The sequence below is a fragment of the Heterodontus francisci genome, chromosome 2 (genome assembly GCF_036365525.1).
Source record: "Heterodontus francisci isolate sHetFra1 chromosome 2, sHetFra1.hap1, whole genome shotgun sequence".
NCBI lineage: Eukaryota > Metazoa > Chordata > Chondrichthyes > Heterodontiformes > Heterodontidae > Heterodontus > Heterodontus francisci.
The window spans coordinates 15,852,248-15,872,833 of NC_090372.1; the positions used below are offsets into that span (position 1 = coordinate 15,852,248).

Genomic DNA, 20,586 nt, shown 5'->3' on the forward strand with positions numbered 1-20,586 from the left:
TATGAAAACAGATAGTAAGAGCTTCTATAGATATTTTTAAAAGAAAAATTAACAAAGGTCCTATCGAAAGTGAGTCTGGGGAATAAATAGGAAATGGCAGATGCATTGAACGGGTATTTTGCATCAATCTTCACTATACAGGATGCATGTAACATCCTAGAAATAACTGTAAATCAGGAAATGGAAGGGAGGTAGGAACTCAAGAAAATTACAATCACCAGGGAAGTGCAACTGAGCAAATTGTTGGAGCTGCGGGCTGACAAGTCCCTGGGTCCTGATGGACTTCATCCTTGGGTCTTAAAAGAAGTGGCTAGTGCGTTAGTTGATGTATTGGTTTTAATTTTCCAAAATTCCCTAGATTTGGGGAAGGTTCCATTAGATTGAAAAATAGTGAATGTTATTCAAAAAGGGAAGGAGACAGAAAGTGGGAAACTACTGGCCAGTTAGCTTAACATCTGTCTTAGGGAAAATGTTAGAAGCTATTATTAAAGACATTATAGCAGGGCACTTAAAAAAATGCAAGGTAATCAGGCAGAGTGATTTTGTGAAAGGGAAATCATGTTTAACCAATTTATTGGAGTTTGTTGAAGAAGTAACATGTGCTGTGCATAAAGGTGGATGTACTGTACTTAGATTTCCAGAAGGCATTTGATAAGGTGCCACATCAAAGGTTATTGCGGAAAATAACAGCTCATGGTGTAGGGGGTAACATATTGGCATTGATTGAAGATTGGCTAGTTAACAAGAAACAGAGAATAGGCATAAATGGGTCATTTTCTGCTTGGCAAGATGTAACAAGTGGTGTGCCGCCGGGATCCGTGCTGGGGCCTCAATTCTTTACAATTTATATAAATGACTTGGATTAAGGGACTGAAGGTATGGTTGCTAATTTGCTGATGACACAAAGATAAGTAGGAAAATAAGTTGTGAAGAGGACATAAGGAGGCTACAAAGGGATATAGGTAGGTTAAAGATCTGACGAATGGAGTAATTTCAAACGCAACATCCTATTTGACCCTGAGCTGAGCTTCCAACCTCATTATCTCTATCACCAGGGCCACCAACTTCACTGCAACATCTCCCATCTCCACCACCACCTCTGCTAATCTGCTACTGAAACCTTTATTCATGTTTTTGTAACATCCAGACTGATTTTTTTCACTGATCTCCAGGCTGGCCTCGCACCTTCCACCCTTTGTAAACTTCAGCTTATCCAAAACTGTGCTATCCATATCCTAACTGACACCAAGTTCTGCTCCCCCATCCCCCTGTGCTTGACAACCTATATTCGCTCCAGGTCTGGCGATGCTTTGATTTTAATTTAAAAAAAATTCTCATCCTTGTGTTCTAGTCTCTCCATAACCTCACCTCTCCCCATCTCCGTAATCTTCTCCAGCCACGCAACCCTCTGCACTCCTCCAATTCCAGCCTCTTGAGCATCTTTGATACCCATTGCTCCACTGTTGGTGGCTGTGCTTTCAGCTGCCTTGGTCGTAAGCTCTAGAATTCCCTCCCTAAACCTCTCTGCCTCTCTATCCTGTCTCTCCTTTATGATGCTTCTTAAAATCCTACTCCATAACCAAACTGTTTGTCACCTATCCTAATATGACTTTATGTAGCTCAATGTCAAATTCTGTCTGATAACACTTGTGGGAAATGCCTTGGGACTTTTTAACTACATTGAAGAAGCTACATAATTGTTGTCTGGGTTCAAATTATAGAAAGTAATAAAGGGACATGGAACACAGCGAGCACATTGGATTAGGGCAACTGATTGTGTGGAAGATAAGCCTCAACTGATCGGGTGGAATATAAATGCTAACAGTGATTGGTTGAGCTGAATGGACTGTTTCATTGTTTTCATGCCATATAAACTGATATTAATTTCTGATATATTTCAAATACTAAGAACCTGATCTTGGAAAAAATTTGTTCTGTGCAAGGTGAACTAAGGGGGAAGTGTGTATTTAAGTCATTTTTGGGTTTGGGACATTAACCATTTGTTGGGGAGAAGGAAAAGCACAGTGTATCATTTGACACAACATGTTAAAGGGTATTTTCGAAACAGAAAGTGGGAAAAGTGTGGTAGACTGGATTATTTACTGACCTTGCATCCCTGGCATGTGGGCTAAAATCCAGCCCAGACTGAAGAGGTGGAATGTCTGCTGGCTGTAATGATGTTAGCATGAACTCAGCACAAAACTGTTAATCTAGCAGTAAATATTTAATTCCAGGAGGCTGCAGGATGCTTGATGTTTGAAATAAAATGTCACGCTGGCACAGTACAGGATGCTGATCTGACATTGGAGTTTCAGTATACATTTGTATATCACATCTCAAGTTACTCGTATTGTAGGCCAAAATATGATTTTCTGAATGAAATCTATCTCATTTGCATTTGAATTAAACCATACTGACTCTTTTCATCATCCCAGGGAGTCTGTTCCATAGATTTACTACTCGCTCACTGAAACTGTTTCTGCTAATTAGTTTTAAATTTACCCCACTTCAAGGACCGGCTGTGTCCTTTAGTATTATCATTCTGGACAAGGTGAAACAGCTTGTCTACGTCACATAGTCCCTTTGGAATTCTAAAAAGAGCAACCATATCACTTCTCGGCCTTTTTTTCCAGTGAGGACATGCTAAATTTATATGATCACTCCTTATGATACAATCCCTCCATCCACTCAATCATTCTGGTTGCACTCTTCTGTATCCTTTCAATAGCTGCAATGTCCTTTACATACTGTGGTGACCAAAACAGTACACACTATTCTAAGTACAATCGCACCAATGATTTATGAAGTGGCAGGATTACCTCACTATTTTAGCTCAATATTGACCTTTTAATGCATCCCAACATCTGATTTGCTTTACTTGCTGTAACCAAGCATTGTTGTGATAGCCTAAAAATATTGTCAATCAAGACCGCCAGATCTCTTTTCATTTGCCATGCACAATATTTTCTTTGCATTTAAGTAATAGCATGTCAAGTAATCAAGTAGGTTGGAGAAAAACAAAATGGGATAAATCAAAAAATGGGCAAGTAACCTTTTTATAGCTTGTACAAATCTGCAATACTCTGGGAAGGAGTGGTTAGCTCTTGTTTTATCTTTTCATTTTTTACATCATTCCTGATTTCAGCTATGCTATTGGGGTAAGCCTGTGACCTTTTCACATGGAGGGGAAAATTAGAGGACAAATCACCGTGGATCCCATTCTGCACCTCTCGGTTGTCAATATCATTGTTAGAAAGCTGTGCCTTCCCTCTTAACCTGGGTATAGGATAAAAATGATGGTTTTGATTTCTTAAACCAAATACTTGAACTTAATCATAGGATATGAATACACATAGCAATGCTTTGTGACATCTCTTGTTTTGTTTTGCTTAAAGAGTGCAGGAATTTTTTGTTCGAAAGGCAAATTTGAAGAAAGGCATGCTTGCCAGCACCCATCTGGTCTTGCAGGAGCCACAAGGCTCTAAGTACGAAGCTGCGAAGAAATGGAATTTACCAGCTGTGACTGCCGCTTGGCTATTTGAGTCTGCTCGATCAGGGAAAAAGGCTGATGAAAGCAAATTCTTAGTTGAAAATGCTACTAATGCTGGTAAGTATTGAAACAACAAGTATTGTATGAGCTGTTGTATTTTAGACTATTTGCAATCTTTAACTGTTGAAGATGGAAGTGATGAAATTATGCAATCCAGTTGAGAATAAGGCCCATCATATTGCGTTTTTCCATTTTCTATTCCACTATCGATGAATGGACATTGCCCATATGAGTAAATCTTTGTGGTGCTTCTGCCAAAAGTCATGCAATACCCTTTTCCTACATCATCTGAATACCACACATTAGGCAACTCCTCAGCATCCTTTTTCTGTTGTCTGCAAGAGTGTAGCCTTCATTGTTTCTGACAATAGGCCGTTGTAGCTAATAAGAGTTGTATCCTCTGCCTTTGGTTCTTTTGGCCCGATGTATTTTTAGGAGTTTGAAAGTAAAGTCTTTCTCTTTTGCCAACTTCTAGTATAAATGCAGCATATTTACTCAGTCTGTACTGTAATGTAACAGGTGTGAGTGTCATGATTTGGCTTCCAGATACAAATGAATGAGAAAATACCAATCAGCAGGCGACAAAGAGAATAAAAATTCCCAACCATGAAGTTCAAAAAACTGTGAATGAAAATGATTTTTGTGCTCAAGTCCTGAGTGGGACCTGAACCTAGACTCTTCTGACTTAGAGATGAGACTGCTACCAACTGAGCCACAGTTAACACTGCGATATACTTTGAAACTTCCCTGCTAAAAGGAAATAACTTCTAATTGACTTTGAGCACCACATTCAAAGAACATGTAAAAACACATAACTGACCTGGGACCTGTTTAAGAAAAATCAGTTGCTACTTGACTGAGAAGGACTCAGCACTCATGCCTTGTGTCCTTAAAAGAACATACCGTGTTTACATTTAAAAGCAATAATGTTGGGAAGAAGCTCCAAATGCAGTATTTAGGGTCACACATCTGTAATGAGTAGAGCTAAGGATGTGAATGATCTTGCTCCCCCAGTTTGAGTGGCTTTGTGCCGTATTTTTGAGATTTTGCTGTGGTGTTTGCAACTTCATTTCGCCCACCTCCTCCTGGAATGTGCCTTTGCAAAGCAGGTGTGGAAAGAGATGCAGTGGTTTTTGTCAAGGTTCATCCCAAGCAGCTCTGTAACACAGGAGTCTGTGCTCTACGGGCTGTTCCCAGGGACGCACACCGAGACAAACATCAACTGCTGCTGGAGGACTATCAATTCGGTGAAAGACGCCCTTTGGTCTGCCCGAAACTTGCTGGTCTTCCAGCGCAAAGAGTTGTCCACCACCGAATGTTGCAGACTGGCACATTCCAAGGTCCAGGACTACGTGCTGAGGGACGCACTAAAGCTTGGGGCAGCCGCAGCAAAGGCTCAATGGGGAAAGACCACAGTGTAAGGTTCCCCCACCAAGCTGGACTGAGGGGCTGGAACCATGGGAAGCCCCTCGAACTGTATCGTTAATATTCTGAATTGCTGTAAATGTAAAACTGTAATTGACATGACAATTGTGAAACGGAAGGGTTGGGAAGAAACTCATGACATTATTGAAAGAAACTGATCTCTTTTGCAATGTTTGTATTTTTTCATGCTGTTTGGAAACTGTTTGGCAATGTAATTTTTACAGATTTTTATGAATAAAGTATATTTTGGAAATAAAAAAAAAAAAAAAGTTTGCAACTTCATTTAATATGTGCTGGAATCTAATCATGTCCAGTTGCATTCAAACATTTTTAACTCCTTTTTATAATTTTTTTCATGGATAAAGTTGCTGAAGTGAATCAGACTGCCAAGGTCACAGAATTGTACAAAGTGCCAGAAGAAATACCTGAGCATCCGTCATCCAGACTGAAAAACATGCAGAACATTACAGTGACTCCGCTGGATATAAAGAGGTTCCAGAGTAAAGCCTTCCAGTTGGTCTTATCTCAGCAAGGTAGAACCGATGCAATAGGAGCAGCAGTAGGAGCACCCAGTCAGCAAAAAGAAGCCAATTTGCCACTCGATACACCTTCCAAATTCCTGTGCAAGGACAAGCTCTTCAAGCCATCATTTGATGTTCAGGTACTAGCATATTCTTGCAATGCAGGACAGATTAAAAAGGTTTTCATGTAAACAGGTTTGAATACAAAGAGACAATACAATTGTTAACTTTGTAGTGAACACTGTTAGGAGGGTAACAATTTACACATATCAGGCAAACATATGTGTTAACATTTCAGATTTGGACCCTTCACAACAAGAAGATATTACCCATGAACAGCATTTAAAGAAACAGAACAAGGGGAGGGGGGAAAAACACATGCATAGATGAAAAGAATAATGAAGCAAAGTGCTTAAGTGGAGAACTGGAAGTGATTAAATGGCAGAAGTGATATTAGCATGAGACATTAGAATTCATAATGTGAGAAATAAAGGACCTACAGAGGATGTGAATAGCTTAAAGAGGCAAGTAAGTAGGGAAGCTTGAAAAAGTGGTGCACTTCTACTGTGGCTACAGGGACAGTCTGCCCTTAGTTCTGTCCTTTTTAAATGCTTCAGTTCTGACAAAGATTCCATGTCTGAGGCATTAACTACTCATTCTCTCCACTGATGTTGCCTCACCTGTTGAGTGTTTGACATTTTCTGTTTAATGTTTTCTGTTTAATGTTGCTTTTTGTACATGAGGTTATTGCTAACATTTTGTTTTATGACAATAACATAGTTGAACTATTTTAATGCACTTGGAGCACCATTTTTGTTCTCCATGCACTAAAATGTTTTAATTCTTCATGTGGGGCCAAATCACTTTTAACCATGTTTCATGTGTGGAAGTATAAATGTTCTGCCCATTTGTAGTCAATAGGGAGAAAATTTTAGACTATGGTTTCTTTTTTGCAAGGATTGTGAACTTTGGACTCTACATTTTTTTTCTGTTACTTTTGAGAATGCTGTGCAGATGGTTTTGTTACACTTGTCAGGCCTCAATAGCCTGGCATTTGGAATGGAGTATATTTCATGTTGGTAGTTTGCCTGAAACTCTAGCCAGATAAGATAACAGAAGTTTGTTTAATTGGGAGAAGTAAGTTACCTTGATTGGAAGGTATGTCTCACATTTCAGGATCTTTGACCATTTTTCCATAGAAAAGATTCACTAAAAGAGTTAGTTAAAACATGTTTTGAAATGTAGTATATTCATGCAAGTTTTTTTGAAACAAAGGCAGGGGATTGGTATGATGGGTAATTAAGCTATTGATTCCTTTAGTGTTGTTTCATCATTGGTTATTAATTACAGCCTATGTGTTAGCTTGTCTCAGTAATTAATAAAACATCCATTGTGTTGAGGAGACCCTGGTCCTGGCTGTCGGCTAGAGATCCAGCAGGCTGCCTTATTCTGGCTGAGAGTAGCAAGCGAGGCAACATGAACAGGCAGAAACTGAAAAGCAGTAAGCCCCAGTAAAAGGCAGAAAGAAGGGGAGAAATGTAGGGAGTGTTAGAAATTTGGCTGTTTAAATCAAGAAAAATGATCCCTTGATTTAACCAAGTGAATCTGGTCATAACTGTTGCTCTGCATGTTTACTTGCTGTGAAATAAAGTACCTTAATGGTTCATGTAAAGCCTCATCTCACCAAATTAAAGAGGTTAAAGGAGCTAGCGAGGTGGAGAGATGTAGGGAGAGAATTCCAAAGCTTATGACCTAGGCAGCTGAAGGCACTACTGCCAATAGAAGGACGAAGGAAATTGCGGATGTACATAAGGCCAGAATTTTAGGAACACAGAGTTCTTGGAGGGCTGCAGGAAGTTACAGAGAGAACACAGAGTTAACATTGAGACTTTGCTGGGCTGGGAGCCATTGTAGTTCAGTGATACAGGCAACAGAACTCTGGATAAACTTGAGAGTTAGTCTGAATGTGGAACCTGAGGTTGTATTTTCGGATTATATTGCCGAGGGGCAACATGTAGATGGGAAAAAGGAGGGAACCAAGGATAGATCTTCGAGAGATTTCAGAGGTAATGGGTGCAGGAACAGGAAGAGATTTGCTGGCCACGACTGGATAAATAGGAATGGAATCAGGTGAGGCCAGTCCCTCCTCAGCTTCAGCTGAATGATGGAGAGGTATTAGAGGAGAATGGTGTCAACCATGCAAAGGCTGCAGACAGATAGCGAAGATGAGGAGGAATTGTGCACCAGTGCATCATTGTTGCAGTCACGTGACATTTGTGACTTTGCTGAGGGTCATTTCACTGCTGTGGAGGGGCAGAAACCTGGTTGGAGAGTTTCAGGCATTTGAATTGCGGGAGAGATGGGGACAGATTTGGGAGGCATAAAGGACTGGAGAGGAAAGGCAGTTTGCAAATGGGGAAGTAGTTTGCAAAAACCGAGGGATCGAGGACAGGTTTTTTTGAGAAGGAGGTTGATGACGGCAGATTTGACAGGGTATGAGACAGTACCAGAGAAGAGGAAACCATAAACAATTACAGCTAGCACAGGGTCCAGGAGGGGAAATTGGGTGATCAGTAGTTTAGTGGGAACAGGGTCGCGAGACCAGAAGGTGGGTGTTGTGGACAAGTTGAACTCAGAAAAGGCATGATGGGAGAGAAACTAGAGAACGAAACAAATTCATGATCAACCCTGGTCTTTCTAACTTAGTATTGCCATAGTCACATTTTTATTCCTTAGCTAAAAGACCATTGCAACTTCCCTATTCCATGACAGTTACCCATTGTTTTCAATAACTTGTGTCAACTCTGCACTGGAACTTGAGAACAGGATAAGCTATTCATCCCCGACAGTCTGTTCCACCATACAATTAGATCACAGCTGATCTGTATCTTAACTCCATCTACCCGCATTGGCTGCATATCCCTTAATGCCCTTGCCTACCAAAAATCTATCAATCTCTATTTTGAAATTTTTGATTGACCTAGTTTCAACAGTTTTTAAAAGGAGAGATTTCCAAATATCCATTACCCTTTGTGTGAAGAAATGCTTTTTATTAATTCATTCATGGGATGTGGGCGTTGCTGGCCAGGCCAGCATTTATTGCCCATTCCTAATTGCCCTTGAGAAGGTGGTGGTGAGCTGCTGCCTTGAACCGCTGCAGTCCATGTGGGGTAGGTATACCCAGAGTGCTGTTAGGAAGGCGGTTCCAGGATCTTGACCCAATGATAGTGAAGAAATGGCGATACAGTTCCAAGTCAGGATGGTGTGTGGCTTGGAGGGGATCTTGCAGGTGGTGGTGTTCCCATGCGTCTGCTGCCCTTGTCCTTCTAGGTGGTAGCGATCGTAGATTTGGAAGGTGCTGTCTAAGGAGCCTTGGTGTGTTGCTGCCGTACACCTTGTAGATGTGTGGTGGAGGGAGTGAATGTTTGTGGATGGGGTGCCAATCAAGCGGGCTGCTTTGTCCTGGATGGTATTGAGCTTGTTCAGTGTTGTTGGAGATGCATCCAGGCAAGTGGAGAGTATTCCATCACACTCCTGACTTGTGCTTTATAGATGGTGGACCGGCTTTGGGCAGTCAGGTGGTGAGTTACTCGCCACAGGATTCCTAGCCTCTGACCTATTTTTATAGCCACGGTATTTATATGGCTACTGCAGGTCAATGGTAACCCCCAGGATGTTGATAGTGGGGGATTCAGCGAACGTAATGCTATTGAATGTCATGGGGAGATGGTTAAATTCTCTCTTGTTGGAGTTAGTCATTACCTGGCACTTGTGTAGTGCAAATGTTACTTGCCACTTATCAGCCTAAGCCTGGATATTGTCCAGGTCGTGCTGCATTTCTACACTGACTGCTTCAATATCTGAGGAGTCGCGAATGGTGCTGAACATTGTAATCATCAGCAACAATCCCCACTTCTGACCTTATGATTGAAGGAAGGTCATTGATGAAGCAGCTGAAGCCTAGGACACTACCCTGAGAAATTCCTGCAATGATGTCCTGGAGCTGAGATGATTGACCTCCATAATCACAATCATCTTCCTTTGTGGTAGGTACAACTTCAACCAACGGAGAGTTTCCCCCCTGATTCTCATTGATTCCAGTTTCGCTCAGGCTCTTTGATGCCATACTCGGTCAAACGCTGCCTTGATGTCCAGGGCTGTCACTCTCACCTTACCCCTTGAGTTCAGTTGTTTTGTCCATGTTTGAACCAAGACTGTAATGAGGTCAGGAGCTGAGTGGCCCTGGCAGAACCCAAACTGAGCGACACTGAGCAAGTTATTGCTGAGAAATGCTGCTTGATAGCACTGTCGACGACACCTTCCATCACTTTACTGATGATTGAAATTAGACTGATGGGGCTGTAATTGCCTGAGTTGGATTTGTCCTGCTTTAGTATACAGGACATACCTGGGCAATTTTTCACATTGCTGGGTAGATGCCAGTGTTGTAGCTGTACTGGAACAGCTTGTCTAGAGGCGCTGCAACTTCTGGAGCACAGGTCTTCAGTACTGTTGCTGAGCATTGTCAGGGCTTTTGCAGTATCTGGTGCCTTCAGTCGTTTCTTGATATCACATGGAGTGAATCGAATTGGCTGAAAACTTCCTGTCATCAACCTTGAACTTCCTAGCTCTAATCGTAAGGTTATGCATCCTTGTTCTTGATTGCCCCACCAGCAGAAATAGTTTCTCTCTACACACTAATAAATCTTTTAATCATTTTAAGCACCTCAATTAGATCACCCTCTAATCTACTAATCTCGAGATTTAGATTAGTTATGGAGAAGGACATGGTGCAGTCTAAAAAAAACACTTAACTGGGGAGGGCTAATTTCAGTGAATTGAGGAGGGATCTGGCCCAGGTAAATTGGAGTCAAAGACTGGCAGGTAGAAATGCAATGGAGCAATGAGTAGCCTTTAAAGAGGAGATACATTCTCGCAAAGAGTGGGGGTGCACCCAAATCCAGAGCTTCATTATATAGAGTATTTCAGGCACAGAGTACAAAAGCCAGAAACCTTTGCTCAACCCATGTGAACATTAGTTTGTCCCCAGATGAAGCATTGTGTTCAATTCTGGGCACCATACTTTAGGAAGGATGTACAGGCTTTGTAGGGGATACAGAAGAGATTTACTAGAATGGTTCCAGAGATGAAGAATTACAGTTACATGGATAGACTAGAAACGTTGGGATATTCTCTTTAGAGCAGAGCAGCCTAAGAGAAAATTTGATAAAGGTATTTAAAATCATGAAGAGTTTAGGTAGAATAAATAAAGAGAAGCTGTTTGCAATGGCAGAAGGCACCATAGCCAGAGGGCATACATTTAAGGTGGTTGGGAAAAGATCCAGGGAGACATGAACATTTTACGCAACAAGTGGTTAGAATTTAGAATGCACAGCCTGATATGTTGGTGAATACAGAATCAGTAGGAACCTTCAAAAGGGAATTGGGTAAATACTTGAAGGAGAAAAAAAGTCCAGGAATATGGAGAAGGAATAGGGTAGTGTAACTAATTAGATTGCTCTCAAAGAGTCGGCGTAAACTCAGTAGGCCAAATGATGACCTTCTGTGCTGTGCTATTCTATGATTCTATAAGAGAATACAAGCCTAGTCTATGCAACCCGTCCTCATTATTTAACCCTTTTAGCCCTGATATCATTCTGGTGAATCTGAGCTGAATTTCCTCCAAGGTCATTCGCTAAAACGTGGAACCAGACTGAATGCAGTACTCCACATGGGGTTTAACCAGAGCATTATATAACTGCCGCGTAACTTCTACCCCATTGATTTCCAGAACCCTTGACAGAAAAGTCAACATTCTCTTACCATTTTTAAAAACCTGTCCACTACCTTTTAGTGAGTGCTGCACTTGGATCCCAAAATCTCTTCTCTCCTTCTTTGTTCCTACTGTATCAACATTTAGAAAATACTGTGATTTATATTTCTTGGGTCCAAAGTGGATGACTTCATTCTTCCCACGTTAAACTCCATTGTTGCAGTTTTGCCCACTCACCACATCTGTGTCCCTTTGCAGCTTTCTGCTTCCATCTATCCTGTTTGCTATGCCACTAACTTAGTGCTATCAGCAAACTTTGACATATGACTCTCTTCCTTTGTCTAAGTCATTTATAAATATAATGAAAAGCTGAGGCCTCAGTACAGATCCTTGGCGGACACCACTAGTCACATCCTGCCAATTTGACTCTATAACCATTAACTCCATCTAGGACAAAGCAGCCCACTTGATTGGCACCCCATCCACAGCATTCACTCCCTCCACCACCGACGCACAGTGGCAGCAGTGTGTACCATCTACAAGATGCACTGCAGCAATTCACCAAGTCTCCTTAGACAGCACCTTCCAAACCCGTGACCTCTACCACCTAGAAGGACAAGGGCAGCAAATGTATAAGAACACCACCACTTGCAAGTTCCCCTCCAAGCCACACATCATCCTGACTTGGAACTATATCGCCGTTCTTTCACTGTCACCAGGTCAAAATCCTGGAACTTTCTTCCTAACAGCACTGTGGGTGTACCTACCCCAATTGGACAGCAGTGGTTCAAGAAGGCAGCTCACCACCACCTTCTCAAGAGCAATTAGGGATGGGAAATAGATGCTGTCCTAGCCAGCGATGCCACATCCCATGAACGACTAAAATAAAACCTGTCTTCTACTTCCTAACCAATTTCCTACCCATGTCAGTCGGTTGCCTCCAATTCCATGCGTTCTCATCTTTGTTAACAGTCTCTTATAGGAATCTTACTGAATTCCTTCTGGAAGTTGATATAAATAACATCCATAGACACTCCCTTATCTGCTACTTCAGTCATGTAGGATGAAAAGGGTATTTCCAGCCATTCCTTATAAATTCAATCATAGGGACCACCAATTATGGAGAGAGAGGCATAATTGTATAGTACTTTGTAAATTTGAGATCATCTTTAACCAAAGTTTACACTGGCTTTACAAGGAATGAATGACAACAACAACTTGTATTTATATAGTACCTTTAACATAGTAACATGACTCAAGGCATTTCACAGGAGTGTTATCAAACAAAATTTGACACTGAGCCACATTTTAAGATATAAGGGCAGATGACAAAAAGCTAGGTTAAAAATAGGTTTTAAGGAGCATGTTAAAGAGGAAAGAGAGGTAGAAAGGTGTGTGGTGAGGGAATTCCAGCGTTTGGGGCCTCAGCAGCTGAAGGTACAGCCGCCAGTGATGGAGCGATTAAAATCAGGGATGTGCAAGAGGCCAGAATTGGAGAAGCACAAGTATCTTGGAAGTTTGAGATGATCTTGGAGATGACAGAGATAGGGAGAGTCCCCTTTCATCCTTTGTATGTTGTCATTCATTCCTTGTATAACTAGTGTCAGTTTCAGGAGTATCTTAACTTGGAGATTGGCACTCAAGACTTTGGGTTGTTCAGATCCTACATCTTGGGAGCTGGCCTGACACGTCATCTTCCATTTCTTCTTTACCAGTGTTGCCTACACAAGTTTGTTAATGCACTTCCTTCTGATAATTGCCTGGGCCATTGTGCTGTTTTATGTGGCTTTGTCACCTATTTGCATTGAAGGCCCAGCTCTTTGATATTACTGAAGGAAAAGTGGAAGCAGAGAATGGGGCTAAAAATTTGCAAAAGGATATAGATTGTTTATCTTGCTTGCAAAAGAATATGGATAAAGGTAGCCTGACAGACTGCTCCCGACTGAGCTCCTCTCCTTTCCAACTCTATCTATAACCTGCCTATGCCATTCTTTGCCCTTTTCCTTCCAGTCTTGCTTACTCCACTGCTTAAGGTCCTGTTAAAAAGCAACAAGTTTCCACAAACAACGAGATAAACGACCAGATCACCTGCTTTAGTGATGTTGTTGAGGGAGGAACTTTAGCCAAGACACTTGGGGAACTCCCGGCTCAATAATAATAGGATGACGTGCTACAGTCTTAGATTATCACAGAACAGTTTAATAACTACAATTAATTTCAATAACTGAAAATGGCAGTCCCCAAGCTGTACGCTGTAATTTAAAAAAAATGCTTTATAATACATTATAATAAACATTTTTTTCTCCAAACCTGAATAAATTGTTATGTAATGTTGCAGTGGGCATGTACTAGTGGCAGAAAAACTAGATCGTAACAAAACTTGGGTTACAAAGTGTACTTAACATTGGATAACTTAAAGACTTACTAATTCTGAATGCATATAAACTGGGTATGATTTACTCTTGCAGTTGATGTCACCTGAACCCTTTGAGGTTATATTGTACTGTAATCATTCCTAGGCATCTTGCCTAAGTTGATGTTTTACAATCGTATTCTTTTCCATACAGGATGCATTGGCAGTTCTGGAAACTCCAAAGAATCCACATCAACGTAACAGAAAGATGAGTACTCCTCTATCTGAAGTCATTGGCAGGAATCTAAAGGTAGCTTTGGCAAATAGTACACGGAATGTGGTAGCACTATCAGCAGCCAGCCCACAGCTTCAAGTGCCTAAACCAGCAAAGGTAAAATAGGAGTGACATTTAATTTTTAGACAAAACTGATAGCTTGAGAAAATATTGTATTTTTGCATCTATTTTTTTTTTCCTGTTCTCTCCATTTGTGACCTTCACCTAGCACTGTAAGCCCAGAATACCAATCTGGAATGGTGAAGCAATGTCACTCTGAGCTATTTTGAGTATTTGTCAATATTGTGACTCTTTCGTGCTAGTTCAGATAATACTTCCACTTCCTATGTCGATCAGAATAGGTCTTGTTTACTTTGGCGAAGAATCTTAAAATCACAGAATATTGCAGTATAGAAATAGAATATTTGACCCATCATGTCTCTGCCAGTGGTTTTCTCCAATGAGCCATCTAGTTTAATCCCACTCACCTGTTTGCTTCCCATATCCTTTACTAGTCCTCTTTTTCATATAACTACCCTTACAATATGTAATTATTCATTGTTTTGTATGATGACCTATGTCTTCAATGTAGTATTTATAAAGCGCAAATATATTTTAGGGTTACAAGCAAATTAACTGATTTGCCAAGTACATTCGACCTTTTGTTGGGGCAGCAGTGAGCAAGGAGACTTGTAATTTGTTTTGTTCCTTTGTTTATTGCTGCTGAAATGTTACCAATCTGTATCAGTGCAATACATTAGAATTTAAATATGTTTGTTTTAATGAAGTGTATTTTCTACAGATTGGAACACTTTTTCTCTTGTGTTTTGTAATTCTCTCCTGTCAAACCTACGCAACCTAAAAGAAAATATATTTACTGCAGATTTTTATTGTTTCTTTTCTCAATGTTTGACAGGAAGAACCTAAAGTCCTGGCAGATGTAGTAATTTGTGTGAGTAAGAAACTTGGTAAGAAACAGGGGGATTTGAATGCGATTGCAGCCTCCCTTGGAGCAGATTACAGGTATTAGTTTATAGTAGCTAAGCAGCCAATTCTCAATATGGAGTTTTCCTACTTCAATCAGCTTAGAATGCACTTTACACTGCAACTTAGTTTGCTTTTGTGCTTTTAGGTGGAGTTTCGATGAAACGGTAACCCATTTCATCTATCAGGGACGGCAGAATGACAGCAGTCGGGAATACAAGTCTGTCAAAGAAAAGGGCATACACGTTGTCTCTGAATACTGGCTGTTTGCAGTAAGAGAAATATTCCCCCTGTGATGTAGCACTCAGTCTGGCACCTAGTAAAAAGTTATTTTTAAAAAATGCATTTCAAGCCCTCCAAACTGCTATTTATTGAAGTTATCGGCTACTAAGGGAATTAAGGGATATGGGGATAGTATGGGAAGTTGGAAATGAGGTAGATGATTAGCCATGATTGTATTGAGTGGGGGAGAAGGGCCGAATGGCCTATTCCCATTCCTATTTCTTCTGTTCTTATGTTAACTATTGATCATGCATTACTGATCTTCCATATGTACTTTTCATATCTGTTTTCACTGCAATTTTATGAAAACCAGACATTGCATGTATATGTTTGCATTCAGTAATGGTCTCATTATCATGTTAATAGAGATAGTACTTTCTATTTCTTGCCATTGGAAAGATAAACTATGATCTCTACAATCATAGAATTTTACAGCCTATACTGGCTCTTAGACCCAAGCTGCCTGTTCCCCTACACTTTTAAATTTTCCTTTTTCTCTTTTAAAAACTATAATGGATTTGGCTTGTACCACTGTTTCTGATGAGGCTTGCAGCAGACTGATCAAGTGATATTACAGAAATTTGCAACTTTTCCTAACAATCTTATATGTGTAAAGAAAATTCCATTAAGCTCTCCTTTCATTCTTTTGATGGTCTTGCATTTATGCCCTCAAGTTACCAGCTTCCCAACTAGTGGAAATAGCTTGCATTTGAGATGGTGAATTATATTTTTATTTTTAGCAAATTTGATTTTAATCCAGAAGGGTGATTGATGCTCCTGTTTAATGTCAGGTTGCAAACCAATACAAATGTACTTTGTTTATACAATTGTTTGATGCTTGTCTGAATGCAAATTGCATCATAAATGTTGCTATTAGACATGAGTGAAACCCATAATAGCGTATATTAACCTTTTTGTTTTAAACTGTATTATAAGAGCTAGCAACCTCTAGACAGATTTACTTTGCACATAATTGACTTGGAATTATAAACCAGGTGATACTGGTTAAAAATTGACTAATTAAAAATTTGCTCATATTAGTACTGCTCCTGAGGGAAATTATGCCCCCGATTTGTTACTTGGAAGCTTTGAGGCATTTTTTGAATACTGTTCTAACTAAACCTATGACCCAGAAACAGGCCATTGGGCCCATCTGGTCCCTGCTGGTCTTTACATTCCACACAAACCTCCTCCCAACGCTCCTCTTCTAACCATGTCAGTATTTTATTCTTTCTCCCTTGTGCATATCTAGCTTTCCCTTAAATGTACCGTAGCTATTCGTTGCAAATATTCGTGTGATTGCAAGTTCCATGTTTGCATCAGTTGTTGGGTGAAGAAATTTCTTCTAAATTCCCTGTTGGATTGATTAGCAACTATCTTATATTTGTGACCCCTATTTTAGTCTCCCGCACAAGTGGAAACATTTTTCCTACATCTGCACTATCAAACCCTTTCATTATCTTAAAGACCTCTTTTGGGTCATCCCTCAGCCTTCTCTTTTCTCGAGAAGAGAGCTCCAGCCTGTTCAGTCTTTTCTGATAGATATGACTTCTCAGTTTTTGTATTATCCTTGTAAATCTTTTTTGCAGCTTCTCCAGTGATTCCCTATCCTTTTTAAAATATGGAGACCAGAACTTAGTATTCCAAGTGTGGCCTAACCAAGGTGCTTTTCAATTCTGTTCCCCTAGATATGAACCCCAGTGCTTTGTTTGCTTTTTTAATGCCCTTATTAACCTGTGTTGTTAATTTTAGTGATTAATGTACACGTGTCCCTAGATCCCTTTGCTTCTCTATCCCATTTAGACTTTTGTTTTCCAAGGAGTATGTGATCTCCTTATGGCTACCAAAAGGCACCACCTAACACTTGCATATATTGAAATTAATTTTCCATTACACCTTAATTTTGCAAGTTTTGTCTTGTATTTTATCACAGTCAGTATTAATATACCCACCCCCCAATTTACTGTCATCTGCAAATTTTGAAATTGTACTTCCGATTCCCAAGTCCAAGTCATTTATACAAACTGAATAACGATGGTTCCATTATTGATCTTTGTGGAACACCACTTTTTGCCATTGTCTAGTTTGAATAAACTACCTTATCCCCTACTCTCTCTCTTCTGTTCTGTAGCCAACTTGATATCCATTCTGCTACTTGTCCTCTGCCTCTGTACACTCTGACCTTAGTCTGCTATGTGTGCTACTTTTTTGAAAATCCTAATATATTGCATCTACTAAATTACTTTTGTCTACTCTTTCTGTTATTCCTTCAAAGAATTCAGTGTTGGATTAAGCACGCCCTTTCCTTTTGAAATCCGTGCTGACTACTCTTCAATATATTTTCAGTTTCCAGGTGTTTTCCTATTACATCTTTGAGAAAAGATTCCTTTATCTTTCCTATCACTGATATTGTTAGATTAGATTAGATTAGATTAGAGATACAGCACTGAAACAGGCCCTTCGGCCCACCGAGTCTGTGCCGAACATCAACCACCCATTTATACTCATCCTACACTAATCCCATATTCCTACCAAACATCCCCACCTGTCCCTATATTTCCCTACCACCTACCTATACTAGTGACAATTTATAATGGCCAATTTACCTATCAACCTGCAAGTCTTTTGGCTTGTGGGAGGAAACCGGAGCACCCGGAGAAAACCCACGCAGACACAGGGAGAACTTGCAAACTCCACACAGGCAGTACCCGGAATCGAACCCGGGTCCCTGGAGCTGTGAGGCTGCGGTGCTAACCACTGCGCCGCCCTGTTAGCTGGTCTGCAGCACTCTTGGCTTGTTATATCTCCCTTTTTAAGTATAAGACTCACATTAGCTGTCTGCCAGTCCTCTGGCACTGTTCACTTTTCTAATGAAATTTTATACATATACAATAGTGACTCGGTTATCTCTTTCCTAACTTTTCTTAATATGCACAGATACAATCCATCAGACCAGGACTTTTATCCTTTCTAAGTTTGATTCGTTCATTAATTATGTCCTCCCTTTTTATCTTAAATGCCTTTTTGGTCTCTTCTACTGTTATGTTCACCTCATTAGTCTCCCTGGTAAATACTAAGACAAAGTACTTGTTCAATATTTCTGCCATTTCACTGTTATTATCTGTAAGCTCATCTTTTATGTCCCTTAGTGTCCCAATCCTGATTTTTCTTTTGTTATGTGTCTGTAGAATACTGTTGTTTCTTGTATTGCTTGTTAAATTAGTTTCATAGTTCCTCTTTACTATCCTAATTCACTTATTTTCTAACCTCTTCATATTCCCTTTTGTTATCTTCTCCATTGTTGTGCATGCCATTTCCTTTGGTTTCAGTATTACCCATAGCTCTTTAGTCACCCTTGGTGTTTCATTATTGACTACTTTGTTTAAGTTTATTAGCGGAATATATTTCTCCTGAACTCTATTGATCACTTTTAAAAAATATTTTCCACTGCTGTTCTATCTCTTTGTCAATTTATTTTCCAGTTTACCTTCCCTCATTCCATTCTCGTCCCCTGAAAATGAGCTTTTTTCCAAGTGATTGCTTTGGCTTTTGTCTGACTTATGTCTGTCTCAATCTCACCTTGAACTGTGTTCTGTTGTGATCACTATTGCTTAGATCTTCCCCTACACTTGCTTCTCTTACCTGCTTTGATTCATTTCCTATTACTATATCTATTAATGATTCCTTTCTTGGTAGGCCTGCTACATACTGGGTAAGAAAGGGTCCTGAATGCATTGTAAAATTCGATTCCCTTTTCCACATTCCCAGTCTCTACTTGTCAGTTTATTTGGGAGTAGTTGAAATCTCCCGGGATTATTATTCTACTCTGTTTACTAATTGATAGATTTGTTTACATATTTCTTTCCCAACCTCCCTTCCACTGTTGGCGGGTCTGTGGAATACCCCAGTTGATCAATCCATTATCCGTTATCTTAATCCATATAGATTTTGTTTCTATCTTAATGTTAGGTATGCCCCTTTAGTTTGCTGTCTTTGTTATCTCTAATTAATACAGCTACCCCAGCCCCTTCTTCCTTCTCTATCCTTTCTAAATATGTTATATCCTGCAGTATTCAACTGCCAGTTCTGTTCTCCATGTATGCATGTTTCAGTTAGCCCTACTACATCTGGCTCCTCGCTACAAATTATTCATGGCATTGTAGAATCTCACAGCACAGGAAGAGGCCATTTGGCCTCTGGTTCTTTGAAAGAATTATCTAATTAGTCCCACTTCCCTGCTCTTTCCCCTTGTCCGTTCCCCCCCCCCGCCCCCCCAACCACCACTGCCCTCCCCCCGTCTTAAGATATTTATTCAGTTCCCTTTTGAAAGCTTTTATTGAATCTGCTTCCACTACCCTTTCATGCAGTGCATTCCAGATCATAAGTCGTTGCATAAAATAATTTCTTCTGATCTCATCTCTGGCTTTTTTACCAATTATTTAAATATGTATCCTCTGGTTACCAATCCGCCTGCCAATGTAAACTGTTCCTCCTTTATTCTTGTCGAAGTCCATCATGATTTTGAATGCCTCTATTAAATCTCCCCTAACTTTCTCTGCTGTAAGGAGATTAACTTCCCTGCTCTAAGGAGAACAAACTCAGCTTCTCTATTCTCTCCACGCAACAGATGTCCCTCATAACTGGTACCATTCCTTTAAATCTTCCCTGCATCCTCTGTCAAACCTGGACATCCTTCCTAAAGTGTGGTGCCTAGAACTGGACACAGTACTCCAGCTAAGACCTAACCGGAGATTTATTGCCTTCAGTTCCCCTATTTTGCATGGTCGTATTGTGGAGAAAATAGTGGAATATGGCAACATCCCAGTGGATCCTAAATTCCATGAAAATTCAGTGGCTACAGAAATATGATGAAGATCCACTGTTAGTGCTGGGTACCAGTATTTATTTTGATTCAAATGAAACTGCAATGAAATATGATTTCCCAGTTGCAGTTTTTATACTTATGAATAATTTGTCAATTAGATCACTAAATCTGGAACTCTTTGATACAGTGTGCTGATGAACAAAAAAAAGTGCCTGAATATCTCTATCCTCACACGTACAATCCGAATATGAGTCTGGACATGAGTTCAGTTCAAGAAACCAGAGTGTCTACTCGCATGTGCTCTTCTGAAACAGGACACAGAGATGAACAGGTATTGTAGAAATATAGAATTTGTGTGTGTCAATGCTACAACCAAGCACTGATTAATTCCATTCCACAATGAGAACAATGTGATATCAGCTGTAAACTACCTAGGAGTTATTTAAATTTCAAAATAAGTTTACCAGCCGATCTCCCATGTTTTTGCTTAAGTTTGCTTTTGTTTGGGACCTGGAGTGCAGTTTCTGATGTTTACCATATTTTCACAGAAGCCTAAGCACAAGTGGTTTGTCTATCATTATAATATTGTAGCAATATAT

General features: G+C 40.1%; 1 protein-coding gene across 3 annotated transcripts in view; it reads left to right on the forward strand.

Moving 5' to 3' along the window:
• The window catches only part of topbp1 (DNA topoisomerase II binding protein 1), a 94,800-nt gene that overhangs the window by 47,337 nt on the left and 26,877 nt on the right, over positions 1-20,586 (forward strand). For all 3 annotated transcript variants that reach the window (XM_068054753.1, XM_068054763.1, XM_068054773.1), the window contains exons 13-18: positions 3,396-3,607; positions 5,341-5,636; positions 13,837-14,013; positions 14,813-14,919; positions 15,029-15,152; positions 20,175-20,318. In XM_068054753.1, the coding sequence (XP_067910854.1) occupies positions 3,396-3,607; positions 5,341-5,636; positions 13,837-14,013; positions 14,813-14,919; positions 15,029-15,152; positions 20,175-20,318 (1,060 nt within the window). The remainder of the gene's footprint in view (positions 1-3,395; positions 3,608-5,340; positions 5,637-13,836; positions 14,014-14,812; positions 14,920-15,028; positions 15,153-20,174; positions 20,319-20,586) is intronic.